The 24,831-nt window shown below is 25.2% G+C and overlaps 1 protein-coding gene and 1 long non-coding RNA gene across 17 annotated transcripts; both read left to right on the forward strand.

The window, feature by feature from the left end:
* The first annotated feature begins 935 nt into the window (after window positions 1-935).
* LOC126851417 (ester hydrolase C11orf54 homolog) lies at window positions 936-23,262 on the forward strand. Of its 16 annotated transcripts, XM_050595367.1 has the most exons (8): window positions 936-1,084; window positions 1,467-1,723; window positions 1,797-1,895; window positions 1,966-2,138; window positions 2,375-2,645; window positions 2,800-2,999; window positions 3,340-3,513; window positions 3,649-3,799. In XM_050595367.1, exons 2-7 carry the CDS (start codon window positions 1,507-1,509, stop codon window positions 3,475-3,477), a joined length of 1,098 nt encoding a protein of 365 aa, XP_050451324.1. In that variant the 5' UTR covers window positions 936-1,084; window positions 1,467-1,506; the 3' UTR covers window positions 3,478-3,513; window positions 3,649-3,799. The 16 variants fall into 16 exon arrangements, with proteins under 16 accessions (XP_050451324.1, XP_050451320.1, XP_050451321.1 ...); XM_050595363.1 differs by lacking the exons at window positions 2,375-2,645; window positions 2,800-2,999; window positions 3,340-3,513; window positions 3,649-3,799 and adding exons at window positions 14,778-15,045; window positions 15,201-15,397; window positions 15,651-16,213; XM_050595364.1 differs by lacking the exons at window positions 1,966-2,138; window positions 2,375-2,645; window positions 2,800-2,999; window positions 3,340-3,513; window positions 3,649-3,799 and adding exons at window positions 8,996-9,168; window positions 14,778-15,045; window positions 15,201-15,397; window positions 15,651-16,212.
* On the forward strand, window positions 4,692-5,809 carry LOC126851445 (uncharacterized). The gene is made up of 3 exons (XR_007687673.1): window positions 4,692-5,017; window positions 5,089-5,143; window positions 5,458-5,809. It is a non-coding gene; the product is annotated as an uncharacterized LOC126851445 (long non-coding RNA).
* Window positions 23,263-24,831: the final 1,569 nt, after the last annotated feature.

A 24,831-nucleotide genomic window follows, 5' to 3' on the forward strand; every position in this document is an offset into this window, starting at 1 on the left:
GTACATGTAAAATTAATTTCAAATTAATGCTATTTATCTTAAGTATTTGATTTGAGAAATAATTGTCGTCATAATTACATCTCAAAAAATTTCTAACAGCTTCTTTTCGTTCAAATAAATAAAATCCAGTCGGACAAACAAAAACCAAGAGTCAAACCAACATAAAATAAAATTTACCGGAAAAATACAGGTAGATAAAATGTCACATAATGGCATACCAAAAAAAACAAAAAAATAAAATTGCATATATATGCACATGAATGATGAGAATGATATGCACATGTTTGATGAGATTTATTTCTAATAAAATTCATTATAACACAGTAATCTTTCACCTTTTCATTATCTTTTCACGATTATTATACTTACAACATATAAAGAAGACATTATTGCAATCAGCTAAAAAAACTTTTGGGAGCCATAAAAAAATAATGGTGAAAAAAGGTATTATGATGAATTTCATTAGAAATAAATCTCATCAAACAAATTCATGTGCATATACATGTATTTTTTATTATAAAACGCGCTAATTTTAAATACAAGAAATAATTAAATACAACGACTAAGTGTTAAGTAATGTTAAAAAAAGAAATAATTAATATATATCTTTAAATAAAGAAATTTAAATAAACTGTTTATTAATATTGATTATCATTAAAACACATGCAAAATATATATCTTTTTATTAAATTGATATTTTGTTATTTATAATGTTTCAAAATTGTATTATAATATTATATGTATAAGTAACTAATTTTTAAAAATTTAATATCTTTTCTAAATCATCTTTTAATTTAAAGAATAAATTATTAAAATTATCCAAGTACGTTGGTGAATAAATAACTTATTTACATTCTTAGTAATATGTATTGGTTTGTTGTCACGGTCTCTGGTGACCGCTAATGTTATATTTTGTTTATCTTCTTCCCGTTTCTGTTACATTTAAAAGTTCAGTACATTTACAGTTCTCGCCGAAACATTATGTTGATTATTCATATTTGCGATAAAAGGAAAAATTTGCTTTTGGCAGTAATAATAATTAATAATAATTTTATACCATAATAATTATATGCTGTTTTACAACGTAAGTTTGAAAGAGAGAAAGAGAGAATTATATAATATATATTTTTAGAAGTATGCTTTGACATTTCATACATTATTATTCATTTAACGATTTTATTTTAACAAGTATACAAAATTTTCGATTAATCTAGTAACATAATATTTTTTTAATAAAAAGATAATGCTAGTATTAAAATGAATAATAATCTAGCTAATTTGATAAGCAAATTTTCTTTTCCATTAACAAGTTTGCACATTAAATTAATACAATCTTATTTTTAATATATATTATAGTATAAAATTAATATATATAATTTTTTTCATCTTTAAAAGTTAGCAATATGTATTTTGTTAGATTTTTTACTTTGTATATAATTTGCTAACAATTCTTACGCTTTTGACAGTTATCTAATAACACCGCGTTTATACTTTAAATCAAGTATTATGGGACCCATTCCGACCTTCGGAAATCTTCCTCTACAACATGAAATTGATTTTATAGCAAACGAGATTCTTATAGAAAATAATAATCTTGAATATATAGATGATATTATTGACGATGATAATACATGGAACAGTGATGACTCTAGAGAAAATAGAAATGAAAATTATGGATTATCATACATGTTATTTACACCTACTCTCGAGAATTTAAAAAATGGTACGTATATAAAATTCATTATTTGATTTAGATAGGTGATATTTTATGCATCTGTTATTACGTGATGATATAGTTTTGTACGACGCATTAAATCCATATTTCGAGGAATTTGAAATTGCGGTGGTTAGCTGTCCTTGTCTAACCAGAGCGCCGTATAATCTTGCCGCAGCTGGTAAGAAATATAATAACAAGCATTTTTAATTTTCGAAATGCAAAACATGATACAATTTACATTTTAACAGGACTATCCGGTAACACGGGCATTTTGGAGTTGGGTGATTTTGATAATTTTTATCCAAGACCGCGGACGAATTTCGCATTCAACATTCAAGATATATTATCAAGATATAACTACGATGTTTTTGTTATTGGATCAGGTTTTGCGACACAACCATCTATGCCTTATAATGGACACGTATGTACTGTTGATATATTTTGTTGATATATTGATATTTTTATATACAAAAAACATTGATTGCACAAAAAAAAGAATGAAATGTGAAGCAGATTATTCTTACTATTTTTGTTAATATATTTGTTTTATTTTAATTATATCAATTTATCATTAATTTTAATAAAGCTTGTATTTATTTTAACACAAATTTGTCTCATTTTCTGTCTGTATTCATAAGGATGCGATTTCTGTTATAGCTTACTATGAACGCGGTAGTCTCGGCAAATCACAGAAATGTTATTAATAGAAGTTGTATCGCTTATGAGGTTGTTGTTAACGAGTTAAGATTGAACATTATCAACGATCACAATCAAATAAAATGCTGTTTAGTTGGTCAATTTTTTTTCAGTGAAGGTAAACGAGGATCGGTAATTAAAATACGCGCTAAAGGTCGTAGATCAAGATCTAACATATTAGCGTTAATACAAATGGCTTTAACAAATCGCTGTCAGCATCAACCATTAATGGGTGAGAAATTATCTATTATGTTTAAGAAAGTCATCTTTTTTATTTACGAAATAAATAGGGAAAGGAATTAATGAAATTTATTCATAAGAATAATGTGTAATAATGTGTAACAAAAATGCATAAATAAATAAGTCTTTGAAATCCAATGTTTCAGCTTTAGGTATCGTACTCTTATTAAACGGAGGACGAACGGATCAACGTTTTTTACCACATGATTTTGATAGATATGCCTATTATGAACTCCTGGATTACTATGACCAGTTAAGCTCGTATGCGTTGAACTGCAAAAATTTAATAGCTCTGGGGGCATTATCCAGCGAACCATTAATGACTTTGGAAGAAGATGATGATATAGTAAGTTATACTGGTTAAGTGTACAAACAGCATTATGAATCATTTAACCAGACATTTTAAAATTATTGCCTTTTTTATTTTTAAATGGATTCTTTATTTTTAAATGGATAGTCATTAAATTTCAAATTTTAATTTTTTTTTATCTTTTTTTAATTAATTTGCACTAATATACATTTTGGTATAAATATGTTATGTGTTAAGCGGATTGGTTATATGATTATTATAATATATATTAAAATTTTATGCTGCCTAGCTAAACTGTAACATTATTGGTAATGCCAATTATTTACTTTTAAAATTCATATTATCACAAAACATTTATGAGCTTCATATCTTACAGTTGTTCTTGACAGATAGCTGTAGCATGTTTAATACTTTCATCAATAATGAATCGTTTGGAGAATTCTTTAATGATGTTACACCAAAGGAGACAGAGTACATTGTTTACATCAATATAGCGCAAGAAAGATGTTTCTAAATGCGGCAAATATTTTTATTCTTAATATAAAATCAAGTTCGTTTTATTAAAGCACTATTATATTGTATTATACTATACTGTATTGTAAGAATCTGACATAAGTTGTTATCATAAAATATTTGCGACAAAGATATATCTAGGTTTGCATAATGACAATCTCTTTTATTTTAGAACGCAACAAATCGCAATTCTTACTAATATTTTGATATACCGACTAACTAGTAGTTCAGCTAGTCTATCTTCCTGTTCTAATTATCTTTGAAAAAAAGATAAATTTTTCTATAAAAACAAAAAAATATAACTTTACAAAATACTATATATATGTTATATGTATACATATATTTTGCGCACCATATATATATATATGTAACTAATTTTACATTTTTTACCTCATTACTTTTTAAACTAATATACTAAAGTATGCAAAATTAATTATATAGAAAATATTTTAAATGTTAATTATAAGATATCATTTATATGAATTATAACGATCATTAAAATATGCATATCTTATATTTAATATTAATAAAATATGTAGAAAAAAATTAGTATAAAAGATTGATATAAAATAAAAACAGAATTTTTTTATGTGTCAATTTTTAAAAATAGGAATTTTTTAATCAAACAAAATATGATACAAAAACTTTGTTTCTCTTAGTCTACAACAATGAATTGTTTTTTTATTGCCACAATATAATTTAATTGGCTACACTGGTTTACAATTTCTATCTTTTGTGTTTTATTTTATTTCATATTGCTTTTTCATATTAATAATAGCAATACTGAAAATTTATTATTATAATAATTCTACTTTGTGTACTTGGGGAGCTTTGGTTGAATAATACAGAAATGTAATGTATTCTTTATTAGTAGAAAAATAAAATTAGTCAGTATCCGGAAATTGAACGTTTTATTACGCAGAAAATGTTTTATTGCCCAAACTCCCTCTTATACAAATTCCATTTCACAGTACTTATATATCATGCGTGTTTAAGTATACAAATACGCCATTGAGTATAAAAATTGTTTTTGTGTAAAGAATTTGTCATTAGTGTTTTATAAATCGTTATTTATGTTTGTAAATTTGTTATTTATGTTTTGTTACTTATGTCGTCTTCTAATTTCTTTTTAGTTGGCTTGTTGGTTGCTTAACGTTTTAGGTTTTTAGCTTCTTTTGGTATTTTATTCATTCGTATTTTATCAAAGAGAAAAAAATGTGCTCAAAGAATGATAGTTCTCATTATTTTCCCTCTTTTGAGGAAGAAGTCAATAATGCTATGTTAATTATTACTCCTGTTAACGAGAATATGAACATGCTCGACGATGTCGAATTCGAATGGGTGTCTTCTCGTTATGAGGCTCCTGACGGTTTCATCTCTATTCTCCAAAGGCTGTTAACACGTACTTGCAGAACTCGCTTTAATGGGATTTTCGATTTTATGGAGATATAATAACGGAGGGCGAGATTAGATGACTGTAGAACAAATGCCTCGCGTCTTGGAGTAAATGCACTTTCCCGATTGTTTAAAAAACGAATAGAGTAAGTGTTTAGTTTTATTATATATATGCATTATAGAAATAAATGTAAAAAAATTATCTTCTCGATTTCAGTTGCTTTATCTTCACGAGAGGTGATACGGTTATTTTAAAACACGCTGCTGAATATGTGAGAATGACATTTTGATTCATGAAATTTATCTCATTAAACTGCTATTTAGAATATACATTGTCGATTATAACGGTTAATGCTGCAATATCTCACGTGCGGATAATGACTAAAACAATATACATTTATAATAAATACGTAACAAATTTTTATTTTTACGAGTAATATATTTTTATAAAGCAAATGTCATTTACCTAGCTTTTAATTTTCTGAAATTCTTTAATATGTCTTTAAGTATGTACTTAGTATTTTTCGTGAAAGTAAAAAAAAAATATTAGTTGTTAAAGCATAAGAATATTTTGTTACTTTTTCAGAAAACATTGCGTTCAAAATTGAATCTAGCCGCAAATATTGGAGCAATGGTAACGTTTCTTCCAAATAATGAATTATGACTTCAGGGTTTGCAGAATAAGTCAAGTATTCTAAAATAGTATTATCACAATTTTTCGCTTTATAATAATTGTAAGTGTTTATCAACGATTTTATTCCTTGTATCGAGATCTGCTTTTTTCAAACCATTACAGTATATCTACCTTCCTTTTTTTCTCTTTTTTTGATTTTGTTAAAAATGTTTCTCTCTTAATATTTATGGTAACAGAAGAGATTATTTAGCATATATTGGAATAACAATTACATGAGTTCTTGCTGTTCGATATGACATGATATTAATCAACATGAAAATTTTTGATATAAGTTATGCAACATAAAATAATTCCAGTTACTAGATACATAAACTAAAGCTCAAAAGTTTTATGCCTGTTATAGACCTTAATAATATATAATGACAAAATTAAACAAAAAAATACAAAGAGATAATATATAATGTAACATTAAATGCATTAAGGAAAATTATATTTGATTGTTACATAACTTTATTTAATTTAAATATATTATTATTTTAATTATATTTTGACATGTTATTGTTACTGAAAATTGAACACATATGTATGTTTATGTGTGAACAAATATTATTATAAAAGTATTTAAATAAAACAAACCACTATATTTTTAACGAATGTTAAGAAATTTGGTAAAAATTTATAAAAGGTTACATCTCATCAATTTCATCGTCACAAATAAGGGAGACTGTTCTGACAATTAAATATGATTACCTAAGAACATCATGTACTGTTAGCACTATTCTTATTCACTAATTTAAATTTTATCAATATTCATATTTTTTTTTAATTGTACATTTCAATTATTGTGATTATAAAATCTATTTTATTTAAATAATTATTTTCAATTTTTTAATTCTGCTTATTTATATATTTATAATTGGAAATTTTATCATCGTCAGCAGTCATACCACGTTGTAAAGCACCAGTTTCTCGTCCGATCCCTGAAGTTAAGCAACGGGGCATGGTCAGTACTTGGATGGGGATGACCGATGGGAACACAATGTATCGTTGGCACTGTTTCTTTTTTTGCTAATTTAAATCTTACTATCAATATTTCTTTTAAAATATGTTTAAACTATTGTAATAATAAAAATCTATTTTTTAATAATTGTTACAAAATTCACAATTCAAGAAATGCAATAATTCAATAATATTACAACGCCCAGTACATAAAAATATATTTCTAACTTGATAAGAATTTTGCTCATGGAGCCGCGACCTTACCAAATAGCATATCCGGAATTGTAAATTAAACTTTCGATTAAGATATTTCGGAAACTAAAATCATAATCAATCTAATGACATTTTTCTAATGAAATATGAATTCAAACTTTTGATTGCAACGAATGTTTATGATACAAGATTCAGATTGAAAAAAATTTAAACATGCATTTATGAAGACCGGTTTGCAAGATTTGATAGCTCGAGATTCAAAGCTTAGTTTAATAATAAACATATTAAATCTCATCTTTTCAGTATTTTTTTGATACAATCAAATTAATTACAAATTAATGCTATTTATAATCTTAAGTATTTGATTTGATTGAGAAATAATTGTCGTCATAATTACATCTCAAAAAATTTTTAACAGCTTCTTTTCGTTCAAATAAATAAAATCCAGTCGGACAAACAAAAACCAAGAGTCAAACCAACATAAAATAAAATTTACCGGAAAAATACAGGTAGATAAAATGTCACATAATGGCCTACCAAAAAAAAAAAATAAAATAAAATTGCATATATATGCACATGAATGATGAGAATGATATGCACATGTTTGATGAGATTTATTTCTAATAAATTTCATTATAACACAGTAATCTTTCACCTTTTCATTATCTTTTCACGATTATTATACTTACAACATATAAAGAAGACATTATTGCAATCAGCTAGAAAAACTTTTGGGAGCCATAAAAAGATAATGGTGAAAAAAGGTATTATGATGAATTTCATTAGAAATAAATCTCATCAAACAAATTCATGTGCATATACATGTATTTTTTATTATAAAACGCGCTAATTTTAAATACAAGAAATAATTAAATACAACGAATAAGTGGTAAGTAATGATAAAAAAAGAAATAATTATTATACATCTTTAAATAAAGAAATTTAAAGTACAAATGTTTATAAAAAGAAATTTAAATAAACTGTTTAATAATATTGATTATCATTAAAACACATGCAAAAAATATTTTTTTTTATTAAATTGATATTTTGTTATTTATAATGCTACAAAATTGTATTATAATATTATATGTATAAGTAACTAATTTTTAAAAATTTAATGTCTTTTCTAAATTATCTTTTAATTTAAAAGAATAAAATTATTAAAATATTAATATCCAAGTACGTTGGTGAATAAATAACTTATTTACATTCTTAGTAATATATATATATTGGTTTGTTGTCACGGTCTCTGGTGACCGCTAATGTTATATTTTGTTTGTCTTCTTCCCGTTTCTATTACATTTAAAAGATCAGTACATTTACAGTTCTCGCCGAAACATTGTGTTGATTATTCATATTTGTGATAAAAGGAAAAATTTGCTTTTGGCAGTAATAATAATTAATAAAAATTATATACCATAATAATTATATGCTGTTTTACAACGTAAGTTTAATAGAGAGAAAGAGAGAATTATATAATATATATCTTTAGAAGTAGGCTTTAACAATTCATACATTATTATTCATTTAACGATATTATTTTAACATGTATACAAAATTTTTGATTAATCTAGTAACATAATCTTTTTTTAATAAAAAGATAATTCTAAATATTAAAATGAATAATAATCTAGCTAATTTAATAAGCAAATTTTCTTTTCCATTAACAAGTTTGCACATTAAAATGATACAATCTTATTTTTAATATATATTGTAATATAAAATTAATATATATAATTTTTTTCATCTTTAAAAGCTAGAAATATGTACTCTGTTAGTTTTTTTACTTTGTATATAATTTGCTAACAATTCTTACGCTTTTTATAGTTATCTAATAACACCGCGTTTATACTTTAAATCAAGTATTATGGGACCCATTCCGTTTATCCCCATCAGAAATCATCCTCCACGATATGAAGATGATATTATTGAGGATGATACTACATGGAGCAGTGATGACTCTAGAGATAATGGAAATGAAAATTATAGAATATCATACTTGTTATTTACACCTACTCTCGAGAATTTAAAAAATGGTACGTATATAAAATTCATTATTTGATTTAGATAGGTGATATTTTATGCATCTTTTATTACGTGATGATATAGTTTTGTACGTCGCATTAAATCCATTATTCGAGGAATTCGAAATTGCGGTGGTTAGCTGTCCTTGTCTAACCAAAAAGCCGTATAATCTTGCCGCAGCTGGTAAGAAATATAATAACAAGCATTTTTAATTTTCGAAATACAAAACATGATACAGTTTACATTTTAACAGGACTATCCGGTAACACGGGCATTTTGGAGTTGGGTAGTTTTCGTAATTTTTCTCCAACACCGCAGACGAATGTCGCATTCAACATTCAAGATATATTATCAAGATGTAGCAATGATGCTTTTGTTATTGGATCAGGTTTCGCCGCAGAACCATCTATGCCTTATAACGGACACGTATGTACTGTTGATATATTTTTATATACAAAAAACATATTGATTTCACGAAAAAAAATGAAATGTGAAGCAGATTATTCTTTTATTCTTACTATTTTTGTTAATATATTTGTTTTATTTTAATTATATCAATTTATCATTAATTTTAATAGAGTTTCTATTTATTTTAACACAAATTTGTCTCTTTTTCTGTCTTTATTCATAAGGATGCGATTTCTGTTATAGCTTACTATGAACGCGGTAGTCTCGACAAATCACAGAAATGTTATTAATAATAGTTGTATCGCTTATAAGGATTCTAGTACTAATGGAAAAAAATTGAAAATTATCAAGGATTTCAACCAAATAAAATGCTGTTTATTTGGCCATTTTTTTTTCAGTGGAGGTAAACGAGGACCGGTGATCAAAATACGCGCTAAAGGTCGTAGATCAAGGTCTAACATAATAACGTTAATACAAATCGCTTTGAGTAAACGGTGTCAGGATAAGCCATTAATTGGTGAGAAATTATCTATATGTTTAAGAGAGTCATCTTTTTTATTTACTAAATAAATAGGAAATGGAATTAATGATACTAATTCATAAGAATAATGTTTAATGATGTGTAATAAATATGCATAATTAAATAAGTCTTTGAAATCCAATATTTCAGGTTTAGGTATCGTACTCGTATTAAACGGAGGACAAACGGATCAATTTATTATACCAGATAATTTTGTAAGATATTACTATAATACATACGATGATTACTATGACCGGTTACGTGTCTACACGTGGGACTGCAAAAATTTAATAGCTCTGGGAGCATTAATCAGCAAACCATTATGGATTATTGAAAGACTATAAATGAAAGGGTAAGTTATACTGATTAAATATACAAACAGGCATTATGAATCATTTAAACAGACATTTTAAAATTATTGCTTTCTTTATTCTCAAATGGATTCTTTATTTTTAAATGGATTCTTCATTTTTAAATGAATAGTCATTAAATTTCAAATTTTAATTTTTTTTGTCTTTTTTAATTAATTCACACTAATATACATTTTGGTATAAATATGTTATGCGTTAAGCGGATTGATATATTATAATATATATTAAAATTTTATGCTCCCTAGCTAGACTATTGTAACATTATTGGTAATGTTAACTTTTTACTTTTAAAATCCATATTATCACGAAATATTTATGAGCTTCATATCTTGCAGCTGATCTTGCAAGATGACATTAACATGTTTAATATTTTCCCCAATTCTAAATCCTTCGGAAATTCTACAATGATGTTTCACCAGAGAAGACAGAGTACATTCTTTACATTAATATAGCGCAAGAAAGATGTTACAAATGATTTAATATGATTTTATGTGACTTAATATGAAAGATTAATGTGACAAATATTTTATTCTTAATATAAAGATCAAGTTTGTTTTATTAAAACGATATGTATTGTAAGAAACTGACGTAAGATATTATCATAAAATATTCGCGACAAAGATATATCTAGGTTTGCATAACGACAATCTCTTTTATTTTAGAACGCAACAAATCGCAATTCTTATTAATATTTTGATATACTGACTAACTAGTAGTTCAACTAGTCTATCTTTCTGTTCTGATTATCTTTGAAAAAAAGATAAATTTTTTTATAAAAACAAAAAAATATAATTATACAAAATACTATAATATAGATTATATGTATACATAATCATATATTTGTGAAATACATATATGTATATATACTGATAAATTTGTAAAATATATACATGTATACTTACTCATATATGTATATATACATATATTTCATGTTTTTTATAAATTTAGCATTGTCATGGAAAGTAATTTTTTTTGCAAAACGGTGACTTGCAAAAAGTTTTTAGTAGAAAGCTAAACTTTTCAATAAAAGTAAATTAATTTTACAAAAATTATATTGTATATATATATATACTTTGCACGATACGTACATATATATTATATATCTAGGCTCATATTTTTATCGCATCATGTTTCAAAGTATTGTATAACAGTATATATCAAACTTAATTGCATAAGAAATATTGTAGATGATAATAGTAAGATTTAATTTGTACTTTAAATTATATTAATTATTACATTAAATTACATATATATATCTTACATTTTTTATTAATAAAATATGATATAAAAGATATGAAAGGTATGATAAAAAAATATGATTTTTTATTAAAATAATACAAAAATGTAATGTATTTTTTATTAGTAGAAAAATAAAATTAGTTAGTATCCAGTAAATTGAATGTTTTATTACGCAGAAGAATGTTATTGCCCAAACTCCTTCTTATACAAATTCCATTTCACAGTATTTATATATCATGCGTGTTTGATATCGCATTGATATCAAATTGTTTTTGTGTAAAGAATTTGTCATTAGTGTTTTATAAATCGTTATTTATGTTTGTAAATTTGTTATTTATGTTTTGTAAATTGTTACTTATGTCGTCTTCTAATTTGTTTTTAATTGGCTTGTTGATTGCTTAACGTTTTAGGTTTTTAGCGTCTTTTGCTATTTTATTCATTCAATCGCATTTTATCGAAGAGAAAAAAATGGTGTGCGCAAAGTTGAATGATTGTTCTCGTTATTTTCCCTCTTCCGAAGAAGAAGTAATTAATGTTAGTTATCGCTCCTATTAACGAAGATATGAATATGCTTTACGATGTCGACTTCGAATGGGTATCTCCTCGTTATGAGGATTCTGACAGTTTCATCTCTATACTCCAGAGACTGTTAACATGTACTCGCAGAACTCGATTTAATGGGATTCTCGATTTTATGGAGACATTATCTCCGGAGGGCGAGGTCGGACGACTGTAGAACAAATGCGTCGCCTCTTGGAGTAGATGCACTTTCCCGATCGTTTAAAAAACGAATAGAGTAAGTGTTAAATTTTATTATATATTTGCATTATAGAAATAAATGTAAAAATTATCTTCTCGATTTCAGTTGCTTTATCTTCACGAGAGGTGATACGGTTATTTTAAAACACGCTGCTGAATATGTGAGAATGACATTTTGATTCATGAAATTTATCTCATTAAACTGCTTTTTAAAATATACATTGTTAATTATAACGGTTAATGCTGCAATATCACTCACGTGCGAATGATGACTGAAACAATATACATTTATTTATAAATAATAGATATATTAAATCTCATCTTTTCAGTCTTTTTTTGGTACATGTAAAATTAATTTTAAATTTATGCTATTTATAATATTAAATGTTTGATTTGATTGAGAAATAATTGTCGTTACAATTATATCTCAGAAAATTTTTAACAGCTTCTTTTCGTTCAAATAAATTAAATCCAGTCGGACAAACAAAATCCGACTGTCAAACCCACGCGAAATAAAATTTACGGAAAAAGTACATGTAGATAAAATGTCACATAATCATCTACCAAAAAAAAATAAAAAAATAAAAGATGCATATATATGCACATGAATGATGAGAATAATATGCACATGTTTGATGATTTATTCCTAATGAAATTCATTATGACACAGTAATCTTCTTTCACCTTTTCATTATCTTTTACGATTATCATACTTAAAATTAAAGAAAAACATTATCGCAATCATCAACTAGAAAAACATTTGGGAGTATGATAGCCATAAAAAGTTAATAAAAAGGTGAAAGAAGGTATTATGATGAATTTCATTAGAAATAAAATCTCATCAAACGAATTCATGTGCATATACATGCATTTTTTATTATAAAACGCGTTAATTTTAAATACAACAAATAATTAAATACAACGAATAAGTGGTAAATAATGATAAAAAAGTAAATAATTACTATATATCTTTAAATAAAGAAATTCAAAGTACAAATGTTTATAAAAAGAAATTTAAATAAACCGTTTAATAATATTGATTATCATTAAAACACATGCAAAAAGAAAACAAAAATTTAATTGATATTTTGTCATTTATAATGTTTCAAAATTGTATTATAATATTATATGTATAAGTAACTAATTTTTAAAAATTTAATGTCTTTTCTAAATAATCTTTTATTTTAAAGAATAAATTATTAAAATTATTAAAATTATTAAAATTATCCAAGGACGTTGGTGAATAAATAACTTATTTACATTCTTAGTAATATATATATATTGGTTTGTTGTCATGGTCTCTGGTGACCGCTAATGTTATATTTTGTTTATCTTCTTCCCGTTTCTTTTACATTTAAAAGATCAGTACATTTACAGTTCTCGCCGAAACATTGTGTTGATTATTCATATTTGTGATTTATAAAAGGAAAAATTTGCTATTGACAGTAATAATAACTAATAATAATTTTATACCATAATAATTATATGCTGTTTTACAACGTAAGTTTAATAGAGAGAAAGAGAGAATTATATAATATATATCTTTAGAAGTAAGTTTTGACATTTCATACATTATTATTCATTTAACGGTTTTATTTGAACATGTATATAAAAATTTTTGATTAATCTAGTAACATAATCTTTTTTTAATAAAAAGATAATGCTAGTATTAAAATGAATAATAATCTAGCTAATTTGATAAGCAAATTTTCTTTTCCATTAACAAGTTTGCACATTAAATTAATACAATGTTATTTTTAATATATATTATAGTATAAAATTTATATATATAATTTTTTTTATCTTTAAAATCTAGAAATATGTATTATGTTAGTTTTTTTACTTTGTATATAATTTGTTAACAATTCTTACGCTTTTTATAGTTATCTAATAACACCGCGTTTATACTTTAAATCAAGTATTATGGGACCCGTTAATCCGTTAATCCCCATCAGAGAAAATTATTCTCCACGACATGAAGATGATAGTGAGGATGATACTACATGGAGCAGTGTTGACTCTAGAGGTAATGGAATTATAAATATTGAATCATCACACTTGTTATTTACACCTACTCTCGAGGATTTAAAAAATGGTACGTATATAAAATTCATTATTTAATTTAGATAGGTGATATTTTATGTAATTGTTATTACGTAATGATATAGTTTTGTACGTCGCATTAAATCCATATTTCGAGGAATTCGAAATTGCGGTGGTTAGCTGTCCTTGTCTAACCAGAGCGCCGTATAATCTTGCCGCAGTTGGTAAGAAATATAATAACAAGCATTTTTAATTTTCGAAATACAAAACATGATACAGTTTACATTTTAACAGGACTATCCGGTAACACGGGCCATTTTGGAGTTTGGTTGTTTTGATCATTTTAGTCCAAGACCGCAGACAGATGTCGTATTCGACTTTCAAGATTTATTATCAAGATGTAGCAACGATGCTTTTGTTATTGGATCAGGTTTAGCCGCAAAACCATCTATGCCTTCTAACGGACACGTATGTACTATTGATATATTTTTATATACAAAAGACATATTGATTTCACGAAAAAAAATGAAATGTGAAGCAGATTATTCTTTTATCCTTACTATTTTATAGTTAATGTATTTGTTTTATTTTAATTATATCAATTTATCATTAATTTTAATAAAGCTTGCATTTATTTTAACACAAATTTGTCTTCTTTTCTGTCTTTATTCATAAGGATGCGATTTCTGTTATAGCTTACTATGAACGCGGTAGTCTCGACAAATCACAGAAATATTATTAATAATAGTTGTATCGCTTTTAAAAGGGATAACGAGTTTAGAGTTGTAAATATCAACGGTCACAATCAAATAAAATGCTGTTTATTTGGCCATTTTTTTTTCAGTGAAGGTAAACGAGGACCGGTGATCAAAATACGCGCTAAAGGTCGTAGATCAAGGTCTAACATAATACTATTAATACAAAACGCTTTGTCAAACCTCTGTCAGCGTGAGCAAATAATTGGTGAGAAATTATCTATTATGTTTAAAAGAGTCATCTTTTTTATTTACGAAATAAATAGGGAATGGAATTAATGAAACTAATTCATAAGAATAAATGTGTAAAAATGTGTAATAAAAATGCATAAATAAATAATTCTTTGAAATCCAATATTTCAGGTTTAGGTATCGTACTCGTACTAAACGGAGGAAAAACGGCTCAATTTATTTTACCACATGATTTTATAAACTATGATTATAATGAAGGCGAGCATTGCCATCACCGATGTAGACCGTATGCGTTAGACTGCGAAAATTTAATAGCTCTGGGGGCAATAAATAGCGAACCATCACTTCCAGAAGAATATAACCGAGGGGTAAGTTATACTGGTTAAGTGTACAAACAGGCATTATGAAGCATTTAAGCAGACATTTTAAAATTATTACTTTCTTTATTTTTAAATGGATTCTTTATTTTTAAATGAATAGTCATTAAATTTCAAATTTTAATTCTTTTTATCTTTTTTCAAATAATTAGCACTAATATACATTTTGGTATATATATGGTATGTGTAATGCGTATTGGTATATTATAATATATATTAAAACTTTATGCTGCATATCTTACAGGTGATCTTGGAAAATATCCATAGCATGTTTAATATTTTCCGCAATTCTAAATCCGGCGGAAATTTCTTGAATGATGTTACACCAGAAGAGACAGAGTACATTGTTTACATCAATATAGCGCAAGAACATTGTTACACAGATTTATTGCGATTTATTGTGAATTAATGTGAAAGATTAATGTGACAATTATTTTTATTCTTAATATAAAATCAAGTTCGTTTTATTAAAGCGCTATGTATTGTAAGTAACTGACGTAAGATGTTATCTTAAAATATTCGTGACGAAGATATATCTAGGTTCGCATAACTACAATCTCTTTTATTTTAGAACGCAACAAATCGCAATTCTTATTAACATTTTGATATACTGACTAACTAGTAGTTCAACTAGTCTATGTTCCTGTTCCGATTATCTTTGAAAAAAAGATAAATTTTTCTATAAAAACAAAAAAATATAATTTTACAAAATACTATAATATATATTATATGTACTCATATATTTTGCGCAACATACATATATATAACTAAATTTACATTTTTTACTTCATTACTTTTTAAAGTATACTATCAATATTAATTTTATAAAAAATATTTTAAATATTTATTATAAGATATCATTTATATGAATTATATTGATTATTAAAATATGCATATCTTATATTTAATATTAATAAAATATAGTAGAATCTTTGATAAATTGTAATTAAAATATGATCAGTATAATATATTGTAATTTTTAATATTTTGAAGTAAAGTTATATTTATAAACAATTTGTAAAAAATTTGTGAAATACATATATGCATATATAGTCATATATTGGTGAAATACACATATGTATATATACTGATATATTTGTGAAATACATATATGTATACATATTCATATATGTACATATATACATATATTTCATATGTTTTTTATAAATTTAGCATTGTTATGGAAAGTAACTTTTTGCAAAACGATGACTTGCAAAAAGTTTTTAGTAGAAAGCTAAACTTTTCAATAAAAGTAAAATAATTTTACAAAAAATTATATATATATATATATATATATATATATATATATATATACTTTGCACGATACGTACATATATATTATATATCTAGGCTCATATTTTTTATCTCATCATGTTTCAAAGTATTGTATAACAGTATATATCAAAATTAATTGCATAAGAAATATTGTAGATGATAATTGCAAGATATAATTTGTACTTTAAATTATATTAATTATTAAATTACATATATATATCTTATATTTTATATTAATAAAATAGGAAAAAATTAGAATAAAAGATTGATATAAAATAAAAAGACGATTCTTTTATATGTAAAAAGAACATTTGTAAAAATGGGAATCTTTAATTAAGCAAAATATGATACAAAAACTTTATTTCTCCTTGTCTATAACAAAGAATTGTCTTTTTATCGCCACCATATGATTTAATTGGTAACACTTGTTTACAATTTCTCTCTTTTTGTATTTCATTTTGTTTCATATTTTTCGTATTAATAGTAACAATACTGAAAATTTATTGTTATAACGATTCTACAGCTTCGGTTGAATAATACAGAAATGTAATGTATTTTTTATCAGTAGAAAAATAAAATAGTAATTAAGTAAATTAGTCAGTATCCAGCAAATTGAACGTTTTATTACGCAGAGAATGTTATAGCCCAAACTCCTTCTTATACAAATTCTGTTTCACAGTATTTATATATCATGCGTGTTGGAGCATACAAATTGTTTTTGTGTAAAGAATTTGTCATTAGTATTTTATAAATCGTTATTTATGTTTGTAAATGTGTTATTTATGTTTTGTAAATCATTACTTATATCGTTTTCTAATTTGTTTTTAATTGGCTTGGTGGTTGCTTATCGTTTTAGGAGTTTATCATCTTTTGGTATTTTATTCAATCGCATTTTATCGAAGAAAAAAATAGTGTGCGCCGAGTTGAATAATAGTTGAATCTCGTTATTTTCTCTCTTCGGAGGAAAAAGTCAATAATGCTATGTTAATTATCGCTCTTATAACGAAGTTTAATAACGAAGTTATGAACATGCTCGACGATGTCGACTTCGAATGGATGTCTCCTCTTTATGAGGCTCTTGATGATTTCATCTTTGTACTCCAGAGGCTGTTAACACGTACTCGCAGAACTCGCTTTGAAAGGATTCTCGATTTTACGGTGACATTATCTCTGGAGGGCGAGGCCGGACGACTGTAGAACAAATGTGTCGCGTCTTAGAGTAGATGCACGTTCCCGATCGTTTAAAAAACGAATCGAGTAAGTACTTAGTTTTCGATAAACTACTTTAACTTATTTGCATGTATGTGGAATGGTATATTGTGTGTATATAGTCTGTGGATATTTATGCAAAAGGAAAAATATTTGTTGGAAATTTCTCTTGTAACAATTAAAGAAAAATTCAAAATGCAAAATATTTATAAAAAAAGTGTAATTAATTGATTTTTAATAATGTTGATTAATACTTTTAAAATACGTACAAAAAATATATTTTCTTTTTAAAATATGGTATTAATAAATTAAAAAAGTTATGACAATAATAAGTATATTAATAACAAGTCATAAGAATATGAAGTATTATATCTGATACATATTTTTAATTAATACACTGACATAATTGATTAATATACTTAATTAATATATCGGCGTTTAATAGTGAAAAAATCTGCAATATGAGTCATGCATCTTTTTAATATTATGTATGTACATATATTTATGTATACATGTATATACATATATATATATATATATATATATATATGTGTGTGTGTGTGTGTGTGTGTGTGTGTGTGTGTGTGTGTGTGTGTGTGTGTGTGTGTGTGTATATGTGTGTGTGTAAAAAGCATTACAAAAATATAATATTAATATATTAATATCTATATAATATTAAAACTGCATTATACATAAAACCTAATATAACATTAAAAATAATTAAAAAATTATTAAAAACTTCATGAAAGTAGTAAATACTAAGATATAAGTTTACAACGTATTATCTCAAATTTATTTATTATTAATAGTGCGTTTTTTATTTCTAAGCGATTCGACACGTTGTAGATCTTCAGTTTTCCAGTGGACTAAATAAGGATTAAAACTATTTTATCTGCCAGTTGATTCCAACGACCATGTATTTATTTTGTGTTTAACAGCAAAAATTAATAATTTTCCCCTTATAAATTTGTCTCTTACAAATTTGCGTGTCTAAAATAGATTATTTTAACACTCAAAATAATTTTGTAATTAATAATTATTGCATTATCGCATAGGCAAAGTCTCATTATTAAAATAATTATAGAAGATATGTAAAAGATTGTATATATGTAACATATTCAATGGTTAATAAATTTCATAATGAGAACTTAATATATATACAGGGTGTCCCATAATAATTGTATCAGCTCTCGTGTGCGAGTAGAGCATGTGAAACAGAAAAGAAAAATCCTTTACTATTTTTTTCTATAACACTTAATAAAAGAATTATTATGGAGTGAAGTTTGATCAATCATCGCCGATTTTAGCCAAGTGCATGTCAATGAGCCGCGCGCCTGACAGTATACGAGAGCGTTCAGCTATCCCAATGACACATCACTATCAGGTATCAGGAGCGCGGCTCATTGATATGCACTTGGCTAAAATCGGCGATGATTGGCCAGACTTTATTCGATAATAATTCCTTCATAAAGCATTATAGAAAAAAATGGTAAAGAATTTTTCTTCTCGATTTCACTTGTTCTCCTTGCACGAGATGTGATACGGTTATTCTAGAACATCCTGTATATAAGTGAGAATGAAATTTTGATTCATGAAATTTATCTCATTAAACTGCTTTTTAAAATATACATTGTTAATTATAACGGTTAATGCTGCAATATCACTCACGTGCGAATGATGACTGAAACAATATACATTTATTTATAAATAATAGATATATTAAATCTCATCTTTTCAGTCTTTTTTTGGTACATGTAAAATTAATTTTAAATTTATGCTATTTATAATATTAAATGTTTGATTTGATTGAGAAATAATTGTCGTTACAATTATATCTCAGAAAATTTTTAACAGCTTCTTTTCGTTCAAATAAATTAAATCCAGTCGGACAAACAAAATCCGACTGTCAAACCCACGCGAAATAAAATTTACGGAAAAAGTACATGTAGATAAAATGTCACATAATGGCATACCAAAAAAAACAAAAAAATAAAATTGCATATATATGCACATGAATGATGAGAATAATATGCACATGTTTGATGATTTATTTCTAATTAAATTCATTATAACACAGTAATCTTTCACCTTTTCATTATCTTTTCACGATTATTATACTTAAAACATATAAAGAAAACATTATCGCAATCAGCTAAAAAAACATTTGGGAGTATGATAGCCATAAAAAGTTAATAAAAAGGTGAAAGAAGGTATTATGATGAATTTCATTAGAAATAAATCTCATCAAACGAATTCATGTGCATATACATGCATTTTTTATTATAATACGCGCTAATTTTAAATGCAACAAATACGACTAAGTGTTAAGTAATGTTAAAAAAAGAAATAATTAATATATATCTTTAAATAAAGAAATTTAAAGTACAAGTGTTTATAAAAAGAAATTTAAATAAACTGTTTAATAATATTAATTATCATTAAAACACATGTAAAATATATTTTTTTATTAAATTGATATTTTGTTATTTATAATGTTTCAAAATTGTATTATAATATTATATGTATAAGTAACAAATTTTTAAAAATTTAATATCTTTTCTAAATTATCTTTTAATTTAAAGAATAAATTATTAAAATTTTCCAAGTACGTTGGTGAATAAATAACTTATTTACGTTTTTAATAATATATAATAGTTTGTTGTCACGGTCTCTGGTGACCGCTAATGTTATATTTTGTTTATCTTCTTCGCATTTCTGTTACATTTAAAAGATCAGTACATTTACAGTTCTCGCCGAAACATTGTGTTGATTATTCATATTTGTGATTTATAAAAGGAAAAATTTGCTATTGACAGTAATAATAACTAATAATAATTATATACCATAATAATTATATGCTGTTTTACAACGTAAGTTTAAAAGAGAGAAAGAGAGAATTATATAATATATATCTTTAGAAGTAAGTTTTGACATTTCATACATTATTATTCATTTAACAATTTTATTTTAACACGTATACAAAATTTTTGATTAATCTAGTAACATAATATTTTTTTAATAAAAAGATAATGCTAGTATTAAAATGAATAATAATCTAGCTAATTTGATAAGCAAATTTTCTTTTCCATTAACAAGTTTGCACATTAAATTAATACAATGTTATTTTTAATATATATTATAGTATAAAATTTATATATATAATTTTTTTATCTTTAAAATCTAGAAATATGTATTATGTTAGTTTTTTTACTTTGTATATAATTTGTTAACAATTCTTACGCTTTTTATAGTTATCTAATAACACCGCGTTTATACTTTAAATCAAGTATTATGGGACCCGTTAATGCGTTAATCCCCATCAGAGAAAATTATTTTCCACGAGTTGAAGATGATATTAGTGAGGATGATACTACATGGAGCAGTGTTGACTCTAGAGGTAATGGAATTATAAATATTGAATCATCATACTTGTTATTTACACCTACTCTCGAGGATTTAAAAAATGGTACGTATATAAAATTCATTATTTGATTTAGATAGGTGATATTTTATGCATCTTTTATTACATGATGATATAGTTTTGTACGTCGCATTAAATCCATTCTTCGAGGAATTCGAAATTGCGGTGGTTAGCTGTCCTTGTCTAACCAGAGCGCCGTATAATCTTGCCGCAGTTGGTAAGAAATATAATAACAAGCATTTTTAATTTTCGAAATACAAAACATGATACAGTTTACATTTTAACAGGACTATCCGGTAACACGGGCATTTTGGAGTTGGGTCATTTTAGACATTTTAGTCCAAGACCGCAGACAGATGTCGTATTCGACTTTCAAGATTTATTATCAAGATGTAGCAACGATGCTTTTGTTATTGGATCAGGTTTAGCCGCAAAACCATCTATGCCTTCTAACGGACACGTATGTACTATTGATATATTTTTATATACATAAGACATATTGATTTCACGAAAGAAAATGAAATGTGAAGCAGATTATTATTTTATTTTTACTATTTTATTGTTAATATATTTGTTTTATTTTAATTATATCAATTTATCATTAATTTTAATAGAGCTTTTATTTATTTTAACACAAATCTATCTCATTTTCTGTCTTTATTCATAAGGATGCGATTTCTGTTATAGCTTACTATGAACGCGGTAGTCTCGGCAAATCACAGAAATGTTATTAATAATAGTTGTATCGCTTTTAAGAGGGATGACGAGTTAAGATTGGAAATTATCAACGGTCACAATCAAATAAAATGCTGTTTATTTGGCCATTTTTTTTTCAGTGAAGGTAAACGAGGACCGGTGATCAAAATACGCGCTAAAGGTCGTAGATCAAGGTCTAACATAATAGCATTAATACAAACCGCTTTGTCAAATCGCTGTCAGAATAAGCTAATAATCGGTGAGAAATTATCTATTATGTTTAAGAGAATCATCTTTTTTATTTACGAAATAAATAGGGAATGGAATTAATGAAACTAATTCATAAGAATAAATGTGTAAAAATGTGTAATAAAAATGCATAAATAAATAATTCTTTGAAATCCAATATTTCAGGTTTAGGTATCGTACTCGTAATAAACGGAGGAAAAACGGCTCAATTTATTTTACCACATGATTTTATAAACTATGATTATAATGAAGGCGAGCATTGCCATCACCGATTTAGACGGTATGCGTTAGACTGCGAAAATTTAATAGCTCTGGGGGCATTAATGAGCGAACCATCATTTCCAGTAGAATATAACCAAAGGGTAAGTTATACTGGTTAAGTGTACAAACAGGCATTATGAAGCATTTAAGCAGACATTTTAAAATTATTACTTTCTTTATTTTTAAATGAATAGTCATTAAATTTCAAATTTTAATTTATTTTATCTTTTTTTAAATAATTAGCACTAATATACATTTTGGTATATATATGGTATGTGTAATGCGTATTGGTATATTATAATATATATTAAAACTTTATGCTTCATATCTTACAGGTGATCTTGGAAAATATCTATAGCATGTTTAATATTCTCCGCAATTCTAAATCCGGCGGAAATTTCTTCAATGATGTTACACCAGAAGAGACAGAGTACATTGTTTACATCAATGTAGCTCAAGAAAAATATTACAAAAATTATGTGACTACTATATCAATGTGACTACTATATTTATTCATAATATAAAATCAAGTTCGTTTTATTAAAGCGCTATGTATTGTAAGTAACTGACGTAAGATGTTATCATAAAATATTCGCGACGAAGATATATCTAGGTTCGCATAACTACAATCTCTTTTACTTTAGAACGCAACAAATCGCAATTCTTATTAATATTTTTATATACTGACTAATTAGTAGTTCAACTAGTCTATGTTTCTGTTCTGATTATCTTTGAAAAAAAGATAAATTTTTCTATAAAAACAAAAAAATATAATTTTACAGAATACTATAATATGTATTATATGTACACATATATTTTGCGCAACATATATATATATATAACTAAATTTACATTTTTTACCTCATTACTTATTAAAGTATACTATCAAAATTAATTAAATAAAAAATATTTTAAATGTTAATTATAAGATATCATTTATATGAATTATATCGATCATTAATATATGCATATCTTATATTTAATATTAATAAAATATAGTAGAGTCTTTTATAAATTGTAATTGAAATATGATCAGTATATTAATATATTGTAATTTTTAATATTTTGATGTAAAGTTATATTTATAAACAATTTGTAAAAAATTTGTGAAATACATATATGTATATATACTGATATATTTGTGAAACATGGATGTATACTTACTCATATATGTATATATACATATATTTCATGTTTTTTATAAATTTAGCATTGTCATGGAAAGTAATTTTTTGCAAAACGATGACTTGCAAAAAGTTTTTAATAGCAAACTAAACTTTTCAATAAAAGTAAAATAATTTTACTAAAATTATATTATATATATATATATATATATATATATATATATATATATATATACTTGATACGTACATATATATTATATATCTAGGCTCATATTTTTTATCTCATCATGTTTCAAAGTATTGTATAACAGTATATATCAAAATTAATTGCATAATAAATATTGTAGATGATAATTGCAAGATATAATTTGTACTTTAAATTATAATAATTATTAAATTAAATTACATATATATATATCATATTTTTATATATATTACATTATATATTATTATATATTTATATATTTTACATATATATATTACATTTTTATTAATAAAATATGATATAAAAGATATGAAAGGTATGATAAAAAAATATGATTTTTTATTAAAATAATACAGAAATGTAATGTATTCTTTATTAGTAGAAAAATAAAATTAGTCAGTATCCGCAAATTGAACGTTTTATTACGCAGAAAATGTTATTGCCCAAACTCCTTCTTATACAAATTCCACTTCACAGTATTTATATATCATGCGTGTTTGAGTATACACGCCATTGAATATACAAATTGTTTTTGTGTAAAGAATTTGTCATTAGTGTTTTATAAATCGTTATTTATGTTTGTAAATTTGTTATTTATGTTTTGTAAATTGTTACTTATGTCGTCTTCTAATTTCTTTTTAGTTGGCTTGTTGGTTGCTTATCGTTTGAGGTTTTTCTTTTGGTATTTTATTCATTCGCATTTTATCAAAGAGAAAAAAATGTGCGCAAAGAATGATAGTTCTCATTATTTTCCCTCTTTTGAGGAAGAAGTCAATAATGCTATGTTAATTATCACTCCTGTTAAAGAGGATATGAATATGCTTTACGATATCGATTTCGAATGGGTATCTGCTCGTTATGAGGATTCTGACAGTTTCATCTCTATACTCCAGAGGCTGTCAACACATACTCGCAGGACTCGCTTTAAAGAGATTCTCGATTTTACGGAGACATTATCTCCGGAGGGCGAGGCCGGACGACTGTA

The sequence above is a fragment of the Cataglyphis hispanica genome, chromosome 8 (genome assembly GCF_021464435.1).
Source record: "Cataglyphis hispanica isolate Lineage 1 chromosome 8, ULB_Chis1_1.0, whole genome shotgun sequence".
Classification (NCBI taxonomy): domain Eukaryota; kingdom Metazoa; phylum Arthropoda; class Insecta; order Hymenoptera; family Formicidae; genus Cataglyphis; species Cataglyphis hispanica.

Bases quoted from the DNA above. Each gene is read 5' to 3' on its own strand.
- LOC126851417 (XM_050595363.1), top strand. From the start codon at position 1,507: ATGGGACCCATTCCGACCTTCGGAAATCTTCCTCTACAACATGAAATT. The intron at 1,724-1,796 runs GTACGTATATAA...GTGATGATATAG, and splicing joins TCTCGAGAATTTAAAAAATG to TTTTGTACGACGCATTAAAT. The intron at 15,046-15,200 runs GTGAGAAATTAT...CCAATATTTCAG, and splicing joins TCAGCGTGAGCAAATAATTG to GTTTAGGTATCGTACTCGTA.